Genomic DNA, 23,033 nt, shown 5'->3' with positions numbered 1-23,033 from the left:
GGGAGACTTTAAGGGATGTGTGTAATTGCTGTACTGCATATTGTGTTCCGTACAAGACAATAATACTGTTTTTACAAGTGATTGTTGTCCCATGACTATGAACATGGGAGTTTTGGGACAGGGGAGGAGCCTTTTGAGAATCAGGTTTGTGTCAGGCAGAGGATGCCACAAAATGCAATGTAAACTTAATTTGTACTTCATATGCACATGCGTTCATTCTGTGATGTCCTTGGAAGTACAGTAAGTACAGTAGGTACAAATCTCTATAATTCTACATCTATGCCACCATCCATACTGTAGCAATCTGCAAAACCTCAGCTTTAGATTTTAAGTACAGTATATACCTGCAAATCCATTATTAGCTTATTTTACAGTATTCATCACATAATGGACTAAATTTGATAAATGTATTATTCACTGCAAATTAATACTACTCTATCAATGACACTTCAAAAATAATTCATTCAAGACCTGTAATATACAGTGCCTTTACAAGCATTCTTCTTACAGTGTCAATTTTTGTGAGATTGCTCTTACATTTTATAAACTTACTATTTTATTCAAAACCTGAATATTATTCTTGAACTGAAGACTTCAAAGGATATGTTACAGACAATTTCAACACAAGTAAAACAGAAAAAATAAAATATGTTGATGGCTAAGTATTTAGACCTATCAGCTCAATATGTGGTGGAATATTCTTTGAATTAAATTACAGCTGCAAGTCTTTTTGGGTAAGTCTCTACCCACTCTCTTTCAAATTGCTTAGGGACAATTTCTTATGGACAGCATACTGTATTTTTTTCATGGATTCTCAATAGGATACCCCTGCTTATTCTTAAGGCACTGCAGTTTAGCTTTGGCCTTGTGGTTTACATAATTGGTTTATTGAAAGGTGAATTGTTATCCCAGTTTCAGGTCTGAAGTCGATTTTCCTGCAAGATTTTTCAGTACTCTGTTCCATTTATGTTTATATCAGTCTTGAAGAACTTCCAATTAGCTGATGATGAGAAGAAGAATCACATAATGCTTCACAGTAGACGATGGTAGGGATGGTGTTGACTAACTGATGCACTTTGTTTTGTGACTGATGTATAGTTTAATATTTAGACCAAAAAGGTCCAAATAATGACTTGACTGCAAAATGTTTTGCCAGATGTTTGCAGTATCACTTACTGCTTTGTTTCAAATCCCATGTAGATTTGAGACGTTGTTTTGTATCCAAACAAACCCTTTTTTGGAGTGAACAGGTTATTGAGCTAATTAACTTCAACTGGGCTTTTTCTAATTTTTCAGCCATTGAAGTCACCACTGCCTCACAATGGTATCCCTAACCAATTTCCTCCTTATCCTGCAGCTCAGCTTGGAGGGACAGCCTCCATTTATTCATGATCAATTTCACTATGCTCCAAGAAATATTAAGGATCTTTGAAATGCTTTTATATCCCTGTGCTGTTTTGGAGGCTCCTCGGTCTTCATGGTCGTATCTTTGCTTAAAATTCCCTACCTGATCTTAAAGACATAGGTGTATTTATTCTGAAAACATGTAAACTCCTATTACTGCACCCAGACAGAAACTACACATCTAATAGTGTGGCTAATTAAGATAATTGCTTGCGCCTGAATTAATTTAGGTTTGCAACTGAAAAGGATATGAATACTTATGTAATCATCTTTCATATTAATTATTTGAAATTGTGGAGTAGGCTGTGTACTGTACTGTATATAAGAAATATTAATTGCTGCTTTGAAGTGTCATGGCTTTTAAGCTAGGCTGGGAATACTTTTGCAAGACACTGTATGTACTGTACAGTATATAAAGAGGTGAGAGTGGGGAGGTTCATATATAACATCCTTCATTTTATATACAGTATAAAGAGGTTAGAGCAGAGAACTCAGCATGTGAGCTATAAAGGATCAAGCAGAGGTTAATTCCACGCTGAAAAGCACAAAGAAAGAAGTAAAAACACAAAACTTTTAGCTGTGGAAAAAGCATTGAAATATTGTATTTTCACTTTAAAGCAAGCTATTAACCTCTACTTGTTGCTATTATATATACAGGGGTTACCAGGTAGTCAAAGAGAGAGCTTCCATCTGTGTTTTACCTTGCTCAAAAGAATAGTAATGGAAAGTAACTCTCTTTGAGACAATACAGCAAGTCAGACCATACTATGGTTCAAAAGGTTTAATTTAATGTTTTCTCAAGGCTGTTTCCTTTGCAATAAACATAAGCTAAAGTCTTTTTTGAAAGTTAAACATCTAGAAAATTCTTTGATAAACTATGAGTATTGCCTAGAAGCCTTAGAAAATTACAAAACCTCACATTATAAAACTCTGTTGTAACCACTAGCCACTAAACAAAAACCTTCAAATGCTGATCCATCGCAAAGAACTTCAAGCACAGCAATTAATCATAACCTCTGCAGTGCCTCCCACTAAGCAAACACATGAAAAGACAATCTCAGCTTGAAAGAAAAAATACCTTTGCTATTCATTGTTCGTTTTCATCCACTAGTCCTATTTGAACGTGCAGACAATATGAATGATGAGCTAAAGGTGTTTTTTTTTATTGCTGACAATCCTCCCTTTAGAGTTAGAAACAATTGTTGTGAATTTTAAACACTTTAAAAATTAAATTGCTTAAAATGTATAGCTTTCATGCAATGCATATTTTGTTTAAACTTAACAGAAAGGTAATTTATGCACTCTTAAAAGAATGACAGCAAAAATAAATAATGCCAAACCTTTTTTGGGGGGATTTGGTTATAAACCAAAATGTAAACCTGAATCACAGTGAAGAGGCTTATGAAGGACAAGCAATAAGCTTATAACTGAAATTGTTCTTTTTATGTAGTTAGTTATACAGTTCAGTTCTTGGCAATATAACTAAATGGAATGACATTTTCATGATGTTAAAAATAACTTACATCTGGTAAAAATAACATTCACAATGTGAGTTACTAATGTCTCAACCCAAAGGAACAACAAAAACAACAGAAGAAAGACAGTTGCACAGACTTCCATATACAGTAAGTGAAATGTTAGTGTGGGAGCCTACAGCATGTGTTTGTGCAGAGCACTCTCAATGATGAAGATAAATCTCAGGCTGTTAATTATGATGAGTGGGCTTGTGTAGAGACAGCCGGTGTTCTTCACCTGTATCCATTTAGAAACGCCTCCCCACTGGAGACTGAAATGTCCCCTGTCAACATCTTGAAGGTTGTTGTTTTTCCTGCTCCGTTTACTCCCAGTAGGCCAAAACACTGTTGAAAATAACAGTCAAAATGTTGATGCCTCCAAGCAAACTTAACTCTTAGTCATAACAATCTTGCTTACACATTTTTCTGAAATCTATTAGTACTACCTTTATTTATACAGAGCATCAGAAGAATCATCAAGTAGATGTGTGTCGATATAAGGATATTGATTATATATGTTTGGTGTCAATTATATTAATTAAACATTTACAGTATGAATGTGATACACTTACTTGACTTTAACTGTGGCATAACCACTAAATCATTTTTTTAGGAAGAAAGTTGATTGGGCACAGATGAAGCGGTTATTAACCTCGGTGAAAACCAAGAAAGAAGAACACAGACAGTAACCAAAGAGCACAGCTTATCAAAGGTATTGAGGTAGTCACAGCCAACAATTTCTAACCTGGTAAAACATTAATGGTATGTGAATGCTAAACTGCAATTTGGAAGATTGTCACGGCATCTTAACTGGATTAATACTAAGGTCCAAATGTGGTGATCTTGACAATAGTGTCTAATCACTACAGATCTGCACTTGTAGCTATTGATGGCACAATCACCTAGTGATTGACAACTATATGGCGCTACATTCATCGAATCTTTCTTGTGAGATGAGAATGTGAAAGTTACACTATCGATGCCTTACTCATTGTACTTGAGCTCCACTGAACATGCGTGGGATGAGATGGGATGATTTGTAGCATCTAGGGCTCAGAGACCAGTGAGAAATGCTTTTTCAGAGGAATGGGACAGGGTCACACATGGTAGAATCTGCAAACTGGTGCAAAGCATGCATTGAAAATATAGTTTGGATTGTTTTGCATTAGTGGTCAGTCACTATACTATATCGTGACTTTCACAGACCCATAAAGAATTTACCTGTATTGCGTCAGAACAATAACATTTCAATGCACTTTCTCCAAAAAATATATTTTCATAATAACAACTTTGTAAGTTGTTTGTGACAAGGTTCTTTTGAAGCTCAGTATGTACAGTAATTTAGGTACAGTAGCAAGTAACATTTCTTGCCATTGACATTCTCAAATTAATGATTAATCAAAATAGATGGTCTAGAGATTTTATACAGAAAGGTGAGTTGCCCAGGTCATTCAAATCCAACCAACACTTCATGACAATTTGTTTCAAAAATCAGAAATACTGGACAGAATACAAATACTGTATAAAAAGCTATGTATCTCCAATTAAAAAATGAAAGTGATTGCAATGTTAAAATCCTTTTGTTCTATGAAAATTGCACCAAGAATTCTGGTACCTAAACCTTTGCAATCTTATCTAATCTTAGATTTACTGTAAGGTTATTTTAATTAGAATAACAACTATGGCAGAATAATAAGTCAAGTTTACTTCATATTATTGATTCTACTGAGTCATAGCATTTTCGAATTATAATATGAATTAAATTATAATAACACTCTTAGGCTTAGGTTTGTTTTTATGGGCTTCAATCATAAAAGCCTTATGAAATTAAGTGCACACTATGCAAATATAAGCCTATGCATAAGCTGCATCTCATGCTTTAAGAACATTTTGTGAATGAGGTATATAAAGATGTACAGATTCCTCGGCATTTTCATTTTTAATTCATTTTCATTCTTCCTGTAACTGAGTGAAGAAAACAAGAACTCATAATGTTCCTATGAAAACTAGATTGTTATTTTAACGTCTTTATTAAAGGTGACATAATATATGTTCGAAAGAATCAATGAGTTGTAAAAACAAGGTTGTTCCACATGGTAGTGATGCCAATTAAACTAGTGGATAATATATAGGAAGTGACTACAACTAGAAAGTGAATTCTCCTGATAATAGTGGGAGCTAAAAAATGCATGTTGACAATTCAATGTGCTTTTCAAAAACAGAAGTTTACTAATTAAAGCACTGACTGCTTGACAACATGGACACCCTTTTGATCCAACCTTTTTTTTCCATGTGTTGGCAGATGTTCATGAATTTAAAATTTCAAATCCAGGAGACAAGAATTCGAGTCGATATCCACTATTATAAATACAGTATGCAAAGATTTGTCTGCATATCAGCTATTCCAGAGAGCTCTATGAACAAGCAATGGGCAGAGTCAAGTGCATCCAGAGTTTGTGCCACTTGAGGGTTTTCTAGCTAAAGTATCATTTAGCTACCAATTGTTTGTAATTAACTAGGTATGCTGGTACTCTTCTAGCTTCCCAGATAAAAAACAAACATACAGTTATTTCAGTTCTCGCAGTTTTTTGACCAGCTTGTATTACACAGACAGTATGATGGAAGGCCCACGCTGAGACTTTGAAGTAGTAATGAAATCACATTTGGACCACCTTTTAATGAAACCCATGAGCGTATTCCAAGAGGCAGTGCTTCTGGTACATATACTGTACTGGCTGGATAAAGAGACATGAATCCAAAGCCCCTATAGCATTGACTATAATTCTGGAGGTGTAGTTTGCTGTGTCCCTGAGGGATATTACCTGTGAAATAAGTGGGATTGCAGAGGAGTGTGTATTAATTAAAAAACAAACTCCAGGAGAGAAAAGGGGCCGTGTCTAGTTTACAGTAGAGATTTCACCCACTCTTGAAAGTGTTTTATGTACTGAACTAACGTAGTTATTCAAAGTGTGCAGTTTACCGCTGGTCCTGCATTTCAGGACTAATTTTGTTAGTTTCCTTCTTCTTAATACACTTCTTAGTAGAAATACAGCACAAATTAAACCAACATGCAGAGCGATGTTTGGTGCTACAGCATAGTGAATTCAGGAGTGGGCAAAATTGGGAGTCCACATAAATATCTTCCTTTCTTCTGGAATTTGTTCTTTAAAAAACAGTACATGTATCTACTTTAAATTATGAAAATGAATATACTCCTACAGCTCCTTTTACAATTTTATTACTACACAAAAGACATATGATGCTGTACTAACGAGAATAAGCTCGTTGGCATGAGCATTATTATTTAATGCTCTCATTTCCATTTTGGGCAGTACGAAGTTCAGTTATGGTCTATTGCTGACTGGACCTAGGTGCTGCAGTTTCCTCCCACAGTCCAAAGATATGTTTCCTAGGTTAATTGGTAGCTCTACATCGTGCCATGTGTGCCCTGTAATGGGCTGGCTCTCCACCCAAGCTGTATCTTGCCTGGTGCCCATTTCCAACTCAGTGGTTTTTTAAAATGGATGGATGTAAAAATCTACAAAATCTACAACTTCCATTCCATCTTTATGTAAAAAGCAAACAATGCTATACAAGGCAGGTAATTCTTCATTTGTTTTCATTAATTTGTTCTTTTACAGTGGCTTCCTTCCAGCAAGTGGCAACTTCAAATATTTGGAATAACAATTAAAATTTAAATATTTGTGATAAGGCAGTGAATAAACAATTTATTAAACAGAAAGGAATCACTGTTATGAATCACATTATTCCTCTGACACAAATATTAAAGCCAGTGTAAAAAGAAAAAAAAGCATTCCCAATATTGATGTCTTCTACAGAGATGCATAAATCAGACCTACTTGTTGAAAACAACAACATTCTGTTCGGTATTTTTATCCTAATGCATATGTGGCTTTTATACTGCACTCATTTCAGCTAAATTGTCTTTTTCTTCTCTAATATAATGTGGGTATGCTAATTTGTGGGGGGTCACACTCTCCTGGGTCTTCCCTTTGTTGTTGGTAAGTAATGAAAGCTTGGCAGTTGCAGCTAGGGTTGAGAGCTGTAAGCTGACCCCCACTTTGCTCACCTCAGCAGCAGGGACACCCACACAGATTCTGTTGACAGCAGGCTTCTTTCTGTGCTGGTACACCTGGAAAAAAAGCACATGCATTAATCAAAAAGGGCATGCAACAGAACTGCAGAGGTAATTAGATAAATAAATTATCTGGGGTTTTGGTTTAATATGCTGCATGCTGTGCACTCTTTTTGTCCCTTGGGACAGCAGGAATGGAGGGAGGTGTCCCCCCCCCCCCGAATGTCAACGAGCACCTGTTTTAATAGCCACTTGAATGCTGGTGCTAGCTGCTCAGCCTGCCTGCTGCCTTAAATTGGAAGATTACTTCTGAGAGCTTGACAGGAGTATTTGGGGGTTTTCCTGCCTTCTGTAGAAAGTGAGAACCCCCCATCCTTCATTGATTTTGCATCTATAGTCCAGTTAACAGTGTTAGGGGGATGACAGGGCTTTTTGGACAGGGCTTAGTCAAAGATAACAATGAATCCCTTCAAAAATACGGTTTGGAGGTGAAGAGGCCACAGCATAACTTAGATATGCAGGACCAGTTTACAATATCTGTGGTGACTCTTTATTGGAATTAGTCCAACATAACATGCCTTGGCATCATCTACGATATGAGTTGTAACAAAATCAGCCTCTGAAAAAACATTGATATGGAGTTACAGAGGGACTGAACTGAAACGACACAAATAAAACATACTGTAGGGAACACACACCTAGTGGCAGACTTCCTACACTATGGGATGGAAGCACTGGAGTCTACAGGACTAGAGAGAAACCCCAACTGGACAGAGGTAGATAGGAAAAGGAACGGGATTGGATTAAAAGACTTAACACTGCCTTTCCAGAAGGTCTGAAGAAATGAAAATAAACAATGAGGGCCACAATCAGTGATGGGGAGGACAAACCTGCCCCAAAAGGTAACATTTTGAGGAAACTTTAGGAGAAAGAGCTTTCTTTTCGCCAGTCCTAACCTTAACCCTAAACCAACACCAACACTAATCCTAATATCTAACCCTAGCCTTAACCTTAACCTCTAACAAGTCTCAAGACTCATAAGAGGGCTCATAAAAGAGTCAAGACAGGACTCAAGACAAGATTTGATATACGGTGTAAGACAAAACTCAAGACAAGACACATAAGAAGACTCACTACAAGACTCATAACAAGCCTGAAGACAAGGTCTACTGATTCTATATTGTAACAATATAAAATTAGGGGGTGAATATTTTTGATAGTGTATATCAAATTATGTCTCTCTGTGAAGCCCTTATCAAAAGTGTTTTAGAGGCTGATTTTGTTACAACTCAAATTATAGTTAATATCATATTATATTATGTTGGATAATTTAAATAAAGAATCAGCAGAGATCAGTATTTCTGTCTTCTGAAAACAATACCCTCCATGTTTGCTTGGCTTTCCATTTTACCATACTGTACATCACTGCAAGTCTTGACATTGTCATTTGAAACTCATACATCTTAAATCAATACTACATCAAAGATTTCCAGACCTTTAGAAAGTATACAGTACTGCAACTTGGCAACTATACATAAATTACTTTTCTATTTTTAATGCAGGCTATGATTCATTACGATTCTAAGACTATTAATAGTCTTTTAGCCAGATAATAATTTGACATCTGCAGCAGTTTGTGTCTGTCAATTGCTTGAATATTGTCATTCATTTTTGCATGCTACTGTACATGGTGAAGAATTAAATACCTGTATTATGTATGAAAGCAGTTTCTTCTACGCAATTAGACAAAATGTTTCTGAAAACCTCAGGATACATTGAGCTACAGTCCTCAACAGTTCCATCATCCATGAAGTCATGTGAACTTCTGGAGGTGGTCATGCTTCAGGGACATGGATGTTATTTGGAGTATCTGTGTTTTCTTTCTCCAATTTAGTGAAGGATTATTGTGGTCTTTGTACCAAAACTCTTTCATCTTATCTTCTAAAGACAATTCTAAAGCACAATGGAGCAAATGCCATGGCACGGAGCATCTGAAACACATGGCAAAAACTCATTCATTCACAGATGTGCTCTCCTTTGTCCATACAGAAAGCCAATTAACCTGCAAGATACACACTGCCTCGGCCTCACACTGCTATTTCTTTTAGATCACATAAATAGTCCTTTTAACTTAGCCCAGGATTCTCAAAAAACAGATTAAAGATTTACTTTACAGTGCTAAAATTAATTATAGACATGATAGGGTATTTTTAGACACAGTTTAAGATATGGAGTAAGTATCTTACTCTGTCTTACTACTTTCCACTTCCACTCTTACTACTAATAATATAATTAAAGGGCTTCATTATTTATATGTTTGCTTACTTCCTTATTTATTGGGTGCCTTTGACCATTATAGTAGAACTAACCTTGATCCTGGAGAATCCCAATCTAGAAAATTATACATTACTCTATTTCACCTGTTTCAAAGATTGTGAACATTTGTAAGTTAATGCTCAATTAAGCAAGTAATGCGCTTAATAAAGGGGACTCTGGTTATTGATGACTGACAATTTATGTACAAAATGATTTCTAAATTGCTCAGTTTGACAAATCACCTGCAATTGGTCATTATTAAATTGTTCCAAGTCTTTAGACATTGATAATTTAATGGTTAATGGTTAATGGTTACCTGCTAAAAAATACTGTGCATTTGGGTTCTCTGAGATGAGGGTTAAAAATGTCTATGCTACATTATGGATGCAAAAACTAAGTATTTTATTTTTGTTTTCTGTATTTTGTATTTAACATAAAGACCCTACACATCTTTAGGGATTTAACTGAAGTCTAAGTTTAACTCTCAAAGCAAAAACACTGGAATTAAAACATTGGGTGTCTTTAATAGTTTATTCTACCACTGACCTATTAATGTTTGGGAGTTTGGGAAGATTTATCAAATTATCAGTGTCGTATAATGTACAGCAATCCTCAATAAATCTTCATAAGAATAATCTATAGAGGTGATATCAAAGTTCTAAAGACAGGGATTTTTTTGGAACGAGTCTGGCTTACTGTACTCTTTATTACAGGAGACCGAATATAAGGGTACTCTAATATCACATTCAGCACTGTACAACACTAAATATAAAAAAAATTAAAGCTTGCTAAAAAAATAAGAGCAAGAATAAGAAAATAGTGAGGTGTATTTTTAATGTCACTGCAGAATCTCTTGCAAGTTTCCAAATACTACTCACACATTTCATTTTTTCATTACAGGTATATTTCAAGAAATGTTATTGGGTGAGGGTAGTGCAAATTTCTGCTTCACAGCTCCTGGGTCTTTGGGTATCTTGGTGCATTTTCTTTGAGTCTTTGGGTCTAGATGCTATGGTAAATATACAAAAACCATCAGTCTTTTTAAAAATTTACCAACATGCTGGTAATTTTATAAATTTAGTTATTTTACTCATTGATTGATTCACTGGTAAAGGTATAAAACTGGTATTATTTCTAAATTGACCAACAGGCTGGTGAATAAGTACATTTACTTATTATTTTATAGGTTTACTGATACATTTCCACATAAATTGTAACATGTATGAATATAATAATTCTTAGGTTTCTCTTTTTATATAAACAGTAGAGAAACTATAGATGTTATACTGTACATACTTTTACATGTGTACATGTACAGCATGTATGTATACAATATTGGCTCATGAAAGGAAGCCAATGATGTCTCAAACTAAAGAGTCTCTTAATATATTTAAGGATCATACAGCACCACAGATGTACTCAATAATAGCATTTGCTGCTGGGAAAATGAACAATTACTATAATAACATAATTAATCAGTAAATATTTGTGATTACAATTTTTATCTTAACATATTTGGGATTATTTGGGGTTATTTAGATTGTTTTAAGACTACTAAAAGCAACATGTACTTTGAATATGAAGGATTAGCATTAAATGTGACAGGTGTACCCAGGCACCAACTCATTGTTTTATACATGTACTGTACAGTATGTTCTGATCTGTCTCTGCTGTCTGGGTTCTAGTTCCAATCTAGAACATCATGTCACAGCAATGACTGCAACTTTGGAACTCCTCCTGCCAATTTCCAAATGATTAAATCTCAGCTACAATCCTGGCTTGTGCTTTATTGCTGGCCTGATAACTTATATTAAACCAGAATTTGACTGCTCTGTCCTCCCATGCTCAATGGGTCAGAGATATCATGTCCTCAAGGCCTCAAAACTCAGGTTTACTCTTGTTGGAACTGTTCATATATTGAAGGAACTATAGTCCCTTCTTCACTGTTCTAATAATGTCATACAATTAGCCTCTTTACAATAATATGGCATTTTTATTTAAATATTATCATTATGATTTAACTGTTATATTTCAGTTAGCCTTCTTACTGAATTACTGTACTGTACGTGTACATCTTCCTTGTATTTTTATCAGTATTAAAGATTATTTTTGCTCTGGTTTCTTTTGATTTTTGAGTTGGGAAGGGGATACAAGGAACTTTTAGGAGGAAGAATATAGGGAGGGATGGAGAAAAAAGGGGGTGTAGGGGTGTAGGGTGTCAGGAAGAGGGCAATAGGGACAGAGAAATGTGGAGAAATTAGAAAAGGAGGAGGACAAAGTGGTTGAAGATAAACTTAAAGTTTTTCTTTGATATCACTTTGAGCTGCAGTTTATATTATACAGCACAGTATTCATATACATTTATCATTTCGGCTATTGAAAAGAAGACTATGCTACTGAGGATCCATTACTGCACCAGAAGGAAAGGCATAAGACTTTTGTGACCTCGATTGCTCACTTGCAGGAAGAACAAGGGAACTCAAGAGAAACTTTATATTTTTCATGTACCATTGTCCCCTGCTGTGTAATCTTTTTTCTCCAGTGTGCCTTGATTTCTTCTCAAAGCCATACAGAACGTGTGATCAGTAATGAACCCATCTGAATTTAAAACCACTATTCCAACTGAGAGTCTGTCTGAAAATAGAAAGCAAATTTGCTTTATAATGCAAACACGTATGTATAAAATAGAAGCCAGATTTATACAGCACCTTCTGTGGTCAAATATAAAGACAGAACAGAACTGGCAGTACCAGGATCAGTAAGATGAACAAATGAAAACACTATCTAATGGAAGAAAAAAAGTATAAATAGTAAAGTACTGGTATAACAATGTGAGCATATAATCCTGCAAGCAAGGTAATCCAGTTAGACATGTAAAATGTATCATTCTTTTTCATTTAGTTTTCTTTTTGATTGTGTAGATACTTTTTATCCTATTTCATTAATAGATCAAAATCCCTGAACTTAGTAACTGAGTAATAAGTAAGGTTTCATTGAAAACCTACTGTATGTACTGTATGATTTCAGTTCTATTCTAATTTGTAAATTCTTAGCTATTCATCCAGTCATTCATCCTTTATTGCAAAAAAAACAACTAAGTATATTACGAATCATTTTGTTTGTTTTTTGGTGTTTTGGTGAGTGATGTTGAACTTGCACTGATCTAATGACTGAAGATTCTACTTTAGGGATAGAAATTGAAATGAATGGGTATGTTTTTTTTCTTTTGTACTGTAGATGAAAATGTTTATCAACACTGTGTTGGAGCATATAATAAATGCACACACATCTAACACTCAGCTGTTTTGTATTTACACCCAGACATTATAAATGATGTATTCAGAAGAGCTAATGGTGCACATCAAGACTGGTTATCTCTGGTGCGCAAGGAAGTTGTTTTCCTTTTACTGTATGACTGCATTTTATACATTAGCATGTTTTACAAATAAAGGCTCTCTTATCTATTGCCATCCTTTGCTGTAGTAGTAGTAATGTTCTCTCATCTAGCATGATAAAACACACTTGCATACAGTACAAGTTGGAGGTTAGTATGATGGTTTTTTTTTAACTTTAGAAGCAGAACATTATACTTATATAACATATTTATTATTAGACTAACAAAAACGTTGCATCACATTTAAACCAACAGATCTTGATGTTTCTGTTTTTATGGATCATTGGAATAAATTAAGCATGCATTTATTTTTAATATACAATGTCTTGTAAACGTATTCACATCTACCAATGTCACATTTTGATTAATTATAAATACCTTTATCAAAATACCCTTTTTAATACAAACTGTAATGAACAAACTCAATACTGTTATACAGTATGTGTTAAATATAACATAAACATCAGCAAGAACTGCAAATATACACGGAAGCTATTCAACCCGTTTCATTAATATTGGTTGAAACTGCAGTACCATTAGCAGCAATTGCTGCCCATTCCACCTAACATAACCAATTCACAAGTTCTTTAGGAATTGTTGATGGATTGCAGGCTTCAAGTATCACTGTAATCTTTCTATTGGATTATATCAGGACTGAAGAACATTCATTCTGTACTTTTCAAACTACTTCAGTATGCCTTTGGGCCTTTTGGGTCATTGTCCTGCTAATTATAATTTTTTAATCTAGTTTTAGATTCTTGGCTGACTCAAGAAGGTTTTCCTTTAGGATTCACTTACACTTTGCACCTTTTATTTCTTTGTCTTTGCTGAGGAGAACCGTCATAACGTGATGCATGTTACCATACGCCTACATACATGACACCTAGAAGATACACTTCACTCCATTATACTCAAGTGCCCACCATATCTTTTGATGTGGGGGGGGGGGTGTATTTTGTTTGGTTGGGCACAACTGAGGATCAGAGACATGTCTGATACCTCTTTCTGCTATTTCTAAACAGAAATCGGAATCTGAAGACAGAAATTTGACGTTTTAAGTGCTTATAAAGAAACCTATAAACATATAAAATATAATACATATATGATGTATTATTTTCTAACATATGTAAAAATATTACATGTTTGTCCAGGAGATTAATATCTGACATAGTTTTACCTTTGCTTTATACAGAGCTTGACATCTTGTTTTCATGCTTCCTTACAACAGTTGTCAATAGTAGTAGCCTTCATTAGTTAAAAATTAATTGTTTCCTGAGCTCTTTTTATATGATGATATCTTGTTTTCACAGCTATCAAGGACTTATAAAGGTTCTGGTCTTATTATGAAGTAAATATAGAGTATGAAAAGATATTAAACTATTATACCTTAATCATTTCAAAGAAATGTTAGCATTGAGTAATTTCCTGGTATTCGAAGATGTAGAGGCAGAAAGAGACAACTTTATTCCTCGATGGCTACATTCCTGAAGCTTTTACAAGTAGTTTTCCAATTCTATGATTAATCATTCATATTTAAATCATTTGTTCAAGATCAGAGGTAGAATGAGAAATATCCTTACAGTATATCTCACAAAGAGTGGAGTTGCCCTTCTGTAGGGGAAGACTTTACAGTATATACGTTATGCTTTGCTTCATCATTAATAAAGCTGTATTTTTATTACTTGTAAGTTCAAGTGTGCTGAATGCTAGCGTATGTGCATCTTAAATAACAAACAAATGGCACTGATTTCTCAAGCAATACATAAGAAAGATGTTAGAGTCTGTATACTCATCTTTTGCATCGTCTAGGCAAGAGGTTTCTAGCCTTGGTACTAGAGAACCACAGTCTATCAGGTTTCATATGTAGATAGCCTTTAAATAACCAATTTCTAAAGGTTTTGAACAATGTAACTATGATCAATGAAGCAGGTGGAGTGTTCAATTACAGTAAGTTGTTTAGATATCTAAATAAATTAGATAGAATTTGGAACAGAACTCAGAATATGCCTCAGCCTTTAAAGACCACTGTTCCTTTCATTGAAAAATTACTTGTTTAATTAATCACTTTAACATGTTTTCATAATCTTTAAATAACACCAATACAGGTGATTTGGGGTGACCTGTAAGACATTTTCAGGATGGGAGACAGTGATCTAGACAGTGGGGGTAAAATGGCTAAAGGAATGCATGGATGCATATAAAAATGTAATTTTCAATTAATTAAAATATATCTAAAACATATAAATAATACCGTTTGGAATATTAAGCTTTGCAGGAATAATTTAGTCACCAGGCTGCAAAAATAATTTTGCTGTTTCAGAAGTAGTAAACAGACTGAGACCTTCACTTAAAGGAAAGTCATACTCAGTTACTGTAGGTTAAGGGAAGATAATCTTTTTTAGTCCCGATTGGTAATGATTATATGGGGATGTGAACCAGAGACAAATATTCAAAATCCTTAAAGCTATCAAAGAAGTCAATCCAGGTGACATTTTAAAGTCAACAATACAAGGACTTGGGGACATAAGTGTAAATTAAGTTGAGGACCATCCAACACAGAAAGCAAGAGGCGTGAAACCATTAAGAAACAGGATAATGAAATTATTGGATCATTAAGCTACTAATAACCAAATGAACATGATGGACCGAATAGCATTTCATACCCGTTCTCATAAACTGAGCATATTTATAGCCTTTGAAACACACATACTGTACATGCACTCATATATATATATACAGTATATTAAATATCACTATTGTCATAATTTTACAAATCACTTCTGTACTGTAGCCATCTTTACAAGCCAATTACTTGTGCAAGCTTTGTCAGGTGATATCAGTTGCAAAATAATTTGGAATTTACTTATTACAGTTTTGTTTTCTGGAATACTTCAGAAAGAAAAACATATATGTACACAGTATATTATACAGTATATATTTATATTAATTCAGGTGGGTAGCTGCGTCAGCATGCGTAGGCTGCGAAGGAACAAATAATAGTTTATTCCATGCTGAAAAAATAAGAAAAAAGAAGAAAGAAAACACAATGTTTCGGCCGTGGAGCCTTCTTAGGTGTTTATATTAATATTATATTATTTTAATATTATATATTAATTTATATTTATATTAATATATATTTACACAGTCTGCAGTCCTTTTATTTTCTATGTAGAATTTCTTAGTTTGCTACAGTATGAATACAACACATCATAATTAACTAAAGCAAATATATAACTTTTAGCAACAAAACAGCTATCGTTGAAAAAGAAGTCCATGCAGAGAACATTTAATTTACTTACTTATAATTACCCAGTAATTGCCCTTGTAAGATACTGTTGTATTTTTTTTTTGGCTGTATACAGACATCATAATTCTAAAATACAAAATGCTAGCTGATATTACATAGCTAACAGGCTATACTTTAGGACCCCTTTTCACAGAGCTGCTCTTTATAATGAATACTAGAGGTCAGCAAGGACTAACAATTTGGGTATACTGTATAATAAATACACTCAGGAATCTGGACTCTGTAGATTAACTCAACAATGGCTACTATGCTCTATAATCAGAAAACACATGGATGAGCCAAGGATTTGATCATCATAAAACCATGATTGAGGAGTTACAGCATTATCAATAAAACATGCATTTGTCTTCAGAGCCTGCATCTGAGGAATCAAAAGGCAAGACTAAAAACAAATTAATTAATGATTATGATAATTATTAATACATCTTGTTCAAGTTATGTCTTTGGTTTAGGTTAAGCTCACAGAACAAATAAAATGTCTAAACAAAGAAGGCAAGAAAATGGTTTATAAAAGACAATGCATTTTGAATACAGAATTTTCATCTTTTGTCGTCAATGTAACCCAATAATAAAGTACATTAATTCTGCATATGAGACTTGTACTCTGTGTTCCTTATAATAAGTAAAATTCTCTTCAGTATAAACATGAGAGAAATGTTAGAACTGCAGAGTTCGAATAACTGAATAAAAGGAAAAGGCATCATTTATAAATGAATAAGCAGGCTGGGAGCATCAGGGATTCTGTTGATCGGTGGTTCCAACGGTTCCCAACCCTTCCTTGATGTCTTATCTTTGAAAGTCCTATTGATTTCTAAATGCCACCAACAGAGTTTAACTCGCGAGTGGCACTGCATATCAAATACAACAACTCCGACTTAAGTTTGCTTTCGCAGACCTGTTCAGCTTGACAGATTATTGATAAGCCAGGTGCTTCTGTAGAATCTTTCAAATATTTATAATGAAGCCGAGTTCTTTCATCTGTGGTACCATGTTTATTGATCAGGCTGTCACTCAACAGTATTGTTCAGTGTCGCTAGTGCGCTGCTGAATGTAAGGTTCATTATCAAGGCATCTTGCTTCTGTGAAACATTTGCCTAAGACTGATCTGAGTATAAACAAAAACAATATAACAGGCTTGCACCAATAATTATGCTACAAGGGCTGATTTTTAAGTCCTCTTTTCACCCAAACCTTTTCTTCTACGCAACATAATGGAACTTTACTAGGCAATTCAAATTGGCAATGGCATTTCAGCATCAGTAATGCAGTGTTTAAAAAACTATTGTCAAACAAGAAACAGGATTCTGGTCTAAATTTTCAAGTGTAAATATGCTGAGGTGGTTTTTTGGAAAAAAAACTTTACACCAGCTAACAATGTCATCAAACTGTCAATTGTATTGTTTTTGGAAATGTACTGCTGTTTGAACCCATATTTCTGGTAACAATACTAAACTTTTTGTATTGCTCCATGCTGATGATATATTGTACCATGCAAATATGTTTTTCAGGTACTGCCTGGCTATTTTTAAAGATTTCAGTGCTTTATTTGGGTACAATAGTGTTCCAGTTCTGCATTACTGCCATTAAATTTTGCAGTGGAGAAAACACGTCTTCTTCTAAGGGTGCCAGTGGTTGAATACTTCAGATACCTTGTTATTGAGATTTACTCTTCATTACATGCCATCCCAGCAAACATATTATTTTCAAATCAAGCTGACTCGAACAGATGGACTCATTTTCTGACATGTCTCTGTAATAGAAATGAATGTGGTCTCTTGCTTTTTTAGCTGTATGCTTCCTTTCTTTTCCTCTTTAGGGTATTGAGTTTGATTGCATTTTAGAATCTAAATTCATATGAAAAGGGAAGCAGCTGCTTATTAAATACTCTGCAGCGTTCACACATTCTGAAGAGTGAAAGGTCTGAGGGGATCCTAGCTGTGTCAGACTTTATTTTTTTTATTTCTACTAGTTTGTTTTGCAATCACTGTCTGCCTGTTTTAATCCTGACGTGCCTGTATCTTGGCACTCACTTGAAGAAAGTCTGGTCTCTCAATACAGACTTCAACATTTAATTCATACTTGTATTCCCCTTATGCATTTTAAATTGTGTTTTGGCACCATAATTACACACTTAATTACACACTGGCATTTAGTGGAAAAATCCACAAAATCCCAAAAGACATGATATTCTCACTTTCCTATTTTCGATAATCATTTACCTATAAAGAGTTTCTTTTTCTTTTCCACTTTTGAAAAATTAGGACATTCACATTCTAGCAGCGATTTACAGTAGAATGATGATTTGCTCATTCCAAAGACTTGCAATCTCAATATGATTTTCCTCGTTCTTCTTTCTTGTTTTTACTTGTGTCTATATTATATGGTGATCCCTGGGGGGATGCATGCATACTACTGTATATCGGATCTCAGGGACAAAACCTGTTACTATTTGAAATAAGGATTTACAGTAAGTGTTAAAGATGAAGAAAATTTCTGGCACTATATATATATACATTAGGCTTCTGAAAATTCTTTCTCATTGAGCTGTGTCCTTAACATAGCAGCCCCTGATAGACAACATCATATGAAACCTGTCCTAGCCTATTATGTACACTCTCTGGGGGACCTTGGGGACATTTGTGGAGTGCCCAGACATGGTAAAGTTTTTTCATTTTTGTCACCATTCTAGATAAGAGTGATCCTTGCTCTTTCCTAGTACTCTTGCTAAATAATAACTTAATTCTTGGCATCTCACAGCAGCAGGACGAGAATCCTGGCAGGTCTCAATGCAACAAAAAAGTTATTGATGCTACCCTGTGAGACTCCATATTCCCTTCCCAGGCATTACTGGATCTTGTCTTGATGTTATTTATGTTTTACTACTATGGATCCACGGGGCTGGTGGCAGACAGAAGATGGAGGCTTGGAATGCTGCTGATGACAAAATTAATTTGTATTGAATATTTATTCCTATTACAGCTGTTTGACTTTAGGGATTCTTTGGTACAAAGTCAGAGGGAGACACCACTGATGTTGGGGGCTGGAGTGATTTGGGTCGAGAGAAAAAATGAATTCTTATTAATAAAAATGTGTGCTTAAAAGAAAAAAAAAATCAAATCATAATTAAGCCCAAGAAGAAGAGAAAGCCTTTTGGTCCTTCTTTCTGTTTTGTTGCTGTTTCTGACATTTTTGGTATTTCAGTATTTCATTCAACTAAATGAATCATAGATTTTGTTCAGATATTTCTTGATCGTACCTAGAGTTTGAGCGTAAATCTTTGTGTAAAGATGCGTTTCCTTGTCTCTATGAGCCAAGAACACGGAATCTAATGCTGAATAAATTTAAGTTTTGTCCCCACACTATTCGATTTCTCATCTACTTTGAACAAAAATAATCAGGTAATACAGTACCTGTACAGTAATGCTCTTCTGTATTTTAATTTGTACCACATAACATGGAAATTATATTTATAAATAAATGAAAAAATAACAATTTTATGTATCAGATTGATAAACTATATTCCCAATGTAAGTTAATACAACATGTTTACATCACTTGGAGTAATGTATAGGATTACAGTATGTTACTTATTATCTACAGAAAAGTCAATAGTTTGTTATGGCATACTCTTTCAAAGTATCCCTCCTCACACAGTGAACTGTAGAAAGTTAGATTTGATTTGTTCTGTGCTATCAGTTCACATTTTCCTGTACCTTCCAGTAAAACTGCTCAAAAAGTTTTGAAAGTTTCCACTGATGTGTAAACCAGCAGAGAAATCTCCTACTGACAGCTTCCCAGGGCTACAACATCTGGTCTCCACTGGTTGTTAATCTTAGGAGTGATTAGCACACAATCATAGCTGGCAGGCAAACAGCACTAGTGCGTTCATTTTTAGCTGTACCCAAGGCTGACTCAGCCTAACTTGAATTAGGATCAAGATCCAAACTAAACTGATGCACCTGGTTCTATGTACAGAGATAAACTTCCAAATTGTGTGCTGTTTGGCATTTTCAGCTACTGAAAGGAGAAATTAAAGTTAATAGCCCAAAAAATGATCTTTTATGTTTTCCTATTGTTAAACAAAATCAAAGCTCTTCAATGTTGTGTGTGGGAATGTGACCATTTAGCTAAAATAAAGACACCATTACACCTTATCAAATAGACTTAATTCTTCTTAAAAAAACAGAGACGTGGGCTTTATGAAGTAGCCTAGGACTGTAACTTTTTTCCCCAAACGTTCTTAAATATTAATATACAGTATCTGTATAGCTTTGTTTCTGTTATAAATACAATTAAACACTTTCAGACATCGATTTGAAAAAAAAATGGTTATTATGTTTTCAAAAATTAATAGCATTGATCAAGGACTTGCCACTGGGAAGACATTTATCTTTGCAAGCTATGTTTTTATGCCACACCAGAGATGATTAATCCCAAAGTACTTTTCCTGGATGTAAAAACACCAAGGCAATGACTCCCTGGTGTCTGTTCCCTCAGCCAACACCACAAACAGTTAAAAAACAAATGTACAGTCCAACTTTCATCTAAAATCACAATAATGCAGAAGTCCACTTCCTCGAGGAAACAGCAAGGCAACTTTCCCTTCCAGGCTGACCATGTCTTATCTCAGCATTTGACAGACCTTCACCATCTGGTGATTTTCACACAGGATCCAGAATTAGCCATTTCCACCCCAAAAGAGCCACCCTTACTCATTACTCCAAGGTTATACACGGGGATCCCTAAAATGTAATCCTTTACACTTATACAGCGCTTTTCTGGACACTCCACCCAAAGTGCTTTACAGGTAATGCGCCACCAATGTGCAGCATCCATGCTGTCATAATGGATCATAATGCTAGAAAGTTTTCTAGATAATATCAAGATGAGCCAGCTGAAGGGAGAATGTGGAGGTTCCCAACAGTGTTTCTGCTGCTTTGAGAGACCCAGATTAGGGTCATCATCCAGCAAAACTACTGAATCTGAACAGGAGATATCCTTTTCAGAATAATGGACAAACAGCATTATTCCAGACCTATATCCAGAATTGACAACCTATGGACAATCCCAAAACATACTGTATGTAAACATGTATCCACAACTGCAATCAGAAAGAGGATACACATGGGACTAGAAATTAAGAAGCAAACCTTCTCCTTGGTTACTGTATATCCTTATACCAAAATGGAACTTTGTTATTTACATCCCATTTCATTATTTAATAAAGATGTGAAAACCATACCTCCTTGACACCAAAAAATTGAACTTCTGAAATTATTCTGATCTTTCACTTAATAAATACAGATAAATTCTTTAGTGTTGCAAATGCATGCTTTTGAAAAGCAAGCTGTGGGTTGTTGATTCTGAGACAAAATTAATTTATTTATCAATCCCATCATTTAGATGAAAAACAACTTTTTTGTACTGCAACTTTTTTGTAAAACTCACAACAACAATGGCTCATATCCTCCTACATCCATCAAAAACATGACAAGAGAACAGTAAATAAGAAAGGAAACAGACATAATCCCAGCAAATTTTGAGTACCTTTGTGAGATCACAGATTCTCAATAGGTCTGATTCAACTGGGCTCTGTAACACACGGATACGTTCGCGTGCGACATCTTCATCTTCATCAATAACAGGTTGTGCGACTACATCCACTGCCCTAAGATTACAGAAATGTAAGAAAGCATTACAGCATAGACAATTTCAGTTCAGATTTGAACTTAACTTTTTCAGTATTCTACAGTATAGGTATTGAAAACCAGTGTTTTCTATTGGCTTAGCTCCATGTGTTTTTGTAGTCTGGTGAACACTTCTTGAACACTTTGGGAACAAACCTGTCTTTGATGAACAATGTATCTGTTATTTTGGTATGTTCCTTTTGTGGTAGAGTGGTAGAGGATTCAAGGATAGTGCCAGGCTCTCATACCTGCTTAAAACTAATTGTTCAGTTGTTTGTTTAAGCTTCATCTGACATAATTTCCATCCTTTCATGTATTAATTGTCCTAAAGATACTTTAAATCAAATTTTCCTCAGTTGTCTTTAGACTTCATAATTATAGGATGAATCAACAGAATGTTCCCAAGCAACAGAGGTAGGCTAAATGGTTTCTGCAGTGCTGAAATCAGGCTAATACAGTAAATTTAGAGATCTTCATTTTCTAAAAATAAAATGGTATATAATAATAACAACAATTGATTTTCAAGCTAATTAAACTTTCACAAACCAGGATTCATCTGAATACCACATTTCCTAAACTTAGTGATTAAAGGAACAGAAGCAGTAGTGCAAAGAGCATTTCTTTTTGTAAAATTTATCTATGTTATTGATTTTAATTCTGGCTAATGTTCATAACAGTACAATACATCTAGGATATCCTTTTCTCCTTACCTTGGTTTAAAGAAAAACCTATACTGAATAAGAAGAGTTAAGGCAAAGAACACAAGCCCCTCAATACACATTGCAAAGAGGTTCCTCCCCACCATGTCCCAGTCCAGAGGATTCCGGAAGCGGTCTTCACCTGAAAACAAATCAATTGAAAAAACAGTTAGGGTGCTACATAACCTGCTTTTTCACACCAAAACATTTCAACCATTTTTTGTAATTGCAGTCTTACTAAAAGCCTTGAAGGAGAATATTGGGTATTTACATCACAATAAACCATGCAAAGTGGCTTATTGAGTTTCCGTCCTGATTATCTGATGTCCACGTGATCGTTTTTTGGCTCATAGAAAACCCAGTATCCCACAGTCCCACAGTCCAAACGCATACAGCACTGGTATGTTAATTGGCTTCTGGGAAAATTGGCCCTGGTGTGAATGTGTGCGTGTTTGCGTCTGTGTATATCCTGCAATGTACTGGTGTGCTATCCATGGTGTATTCTAATTAGTGCCTGCAATTCTGTATTGAAGAAAGAGGTTAGAAAATGGATGGATGGATATATAGTAATAATGTAATGTTTCTTTATTAGCCCTATACAATTTCTTGCATTAGGA

The 23,033-nt window shown here is 34.8% G+C and overlaps 1 protein-coding gene across 1 annotated transcript in view; it reads right to left on the bottom strand.

Moving 5' to 3' along the window:
• LOC148677640 (phospholipid-transporting ATPase ABCA1) overlaps positions 1 to 23,033 on the bottom strand; it is a 318,551-nt gene that overhangs the window by 17,298 nt on the left and 278,220 nt on the right. Inside the window, exons 41-44 of the mRNA XM_088613916.1 lie at positions 22,429 to 22,558; positions 21,579 to 21,699; positions 7,009 to 7,071; positions 3,157 to 3,263 (exon numbers count right to left, since the gene is read on the bottom strand). Coding sequence (XP_088470042.1) covers positions 3,157 to 3,263; positions 7,009 to 7,071; positions 21,579 to 21,699; positions 22,429 to 22,558 — 421 coding nt within the window. The remainder of the gene's footprint in view (positions 1 to 3,156; positions 3,264 to 7,008; positions 7,072 to 21,578; positions 21,700 to 22,428; positions 22,559 to 23,033) is intronic.

Source organism: Lepisosteus platostomus, chromosome 1 (genome assembly GCF_059453375.1).
Source record: "Lepisosteus platostomus isolate fLepPlt1 chromosome 1, fLepPlt1.hap1, whole genome shotgun sequence".
In the NCBI taxonomy this organism is placed as follows: Eukaryota; Metazoa; Chordata; class Actinopteri; order Semionotiformes; family Lepisosteidae; genus Lepisosteus; species Lepisosteus platostomus.
This window is presented reverse-complemented; position numbering and strand designations above follow the sequence as displayed.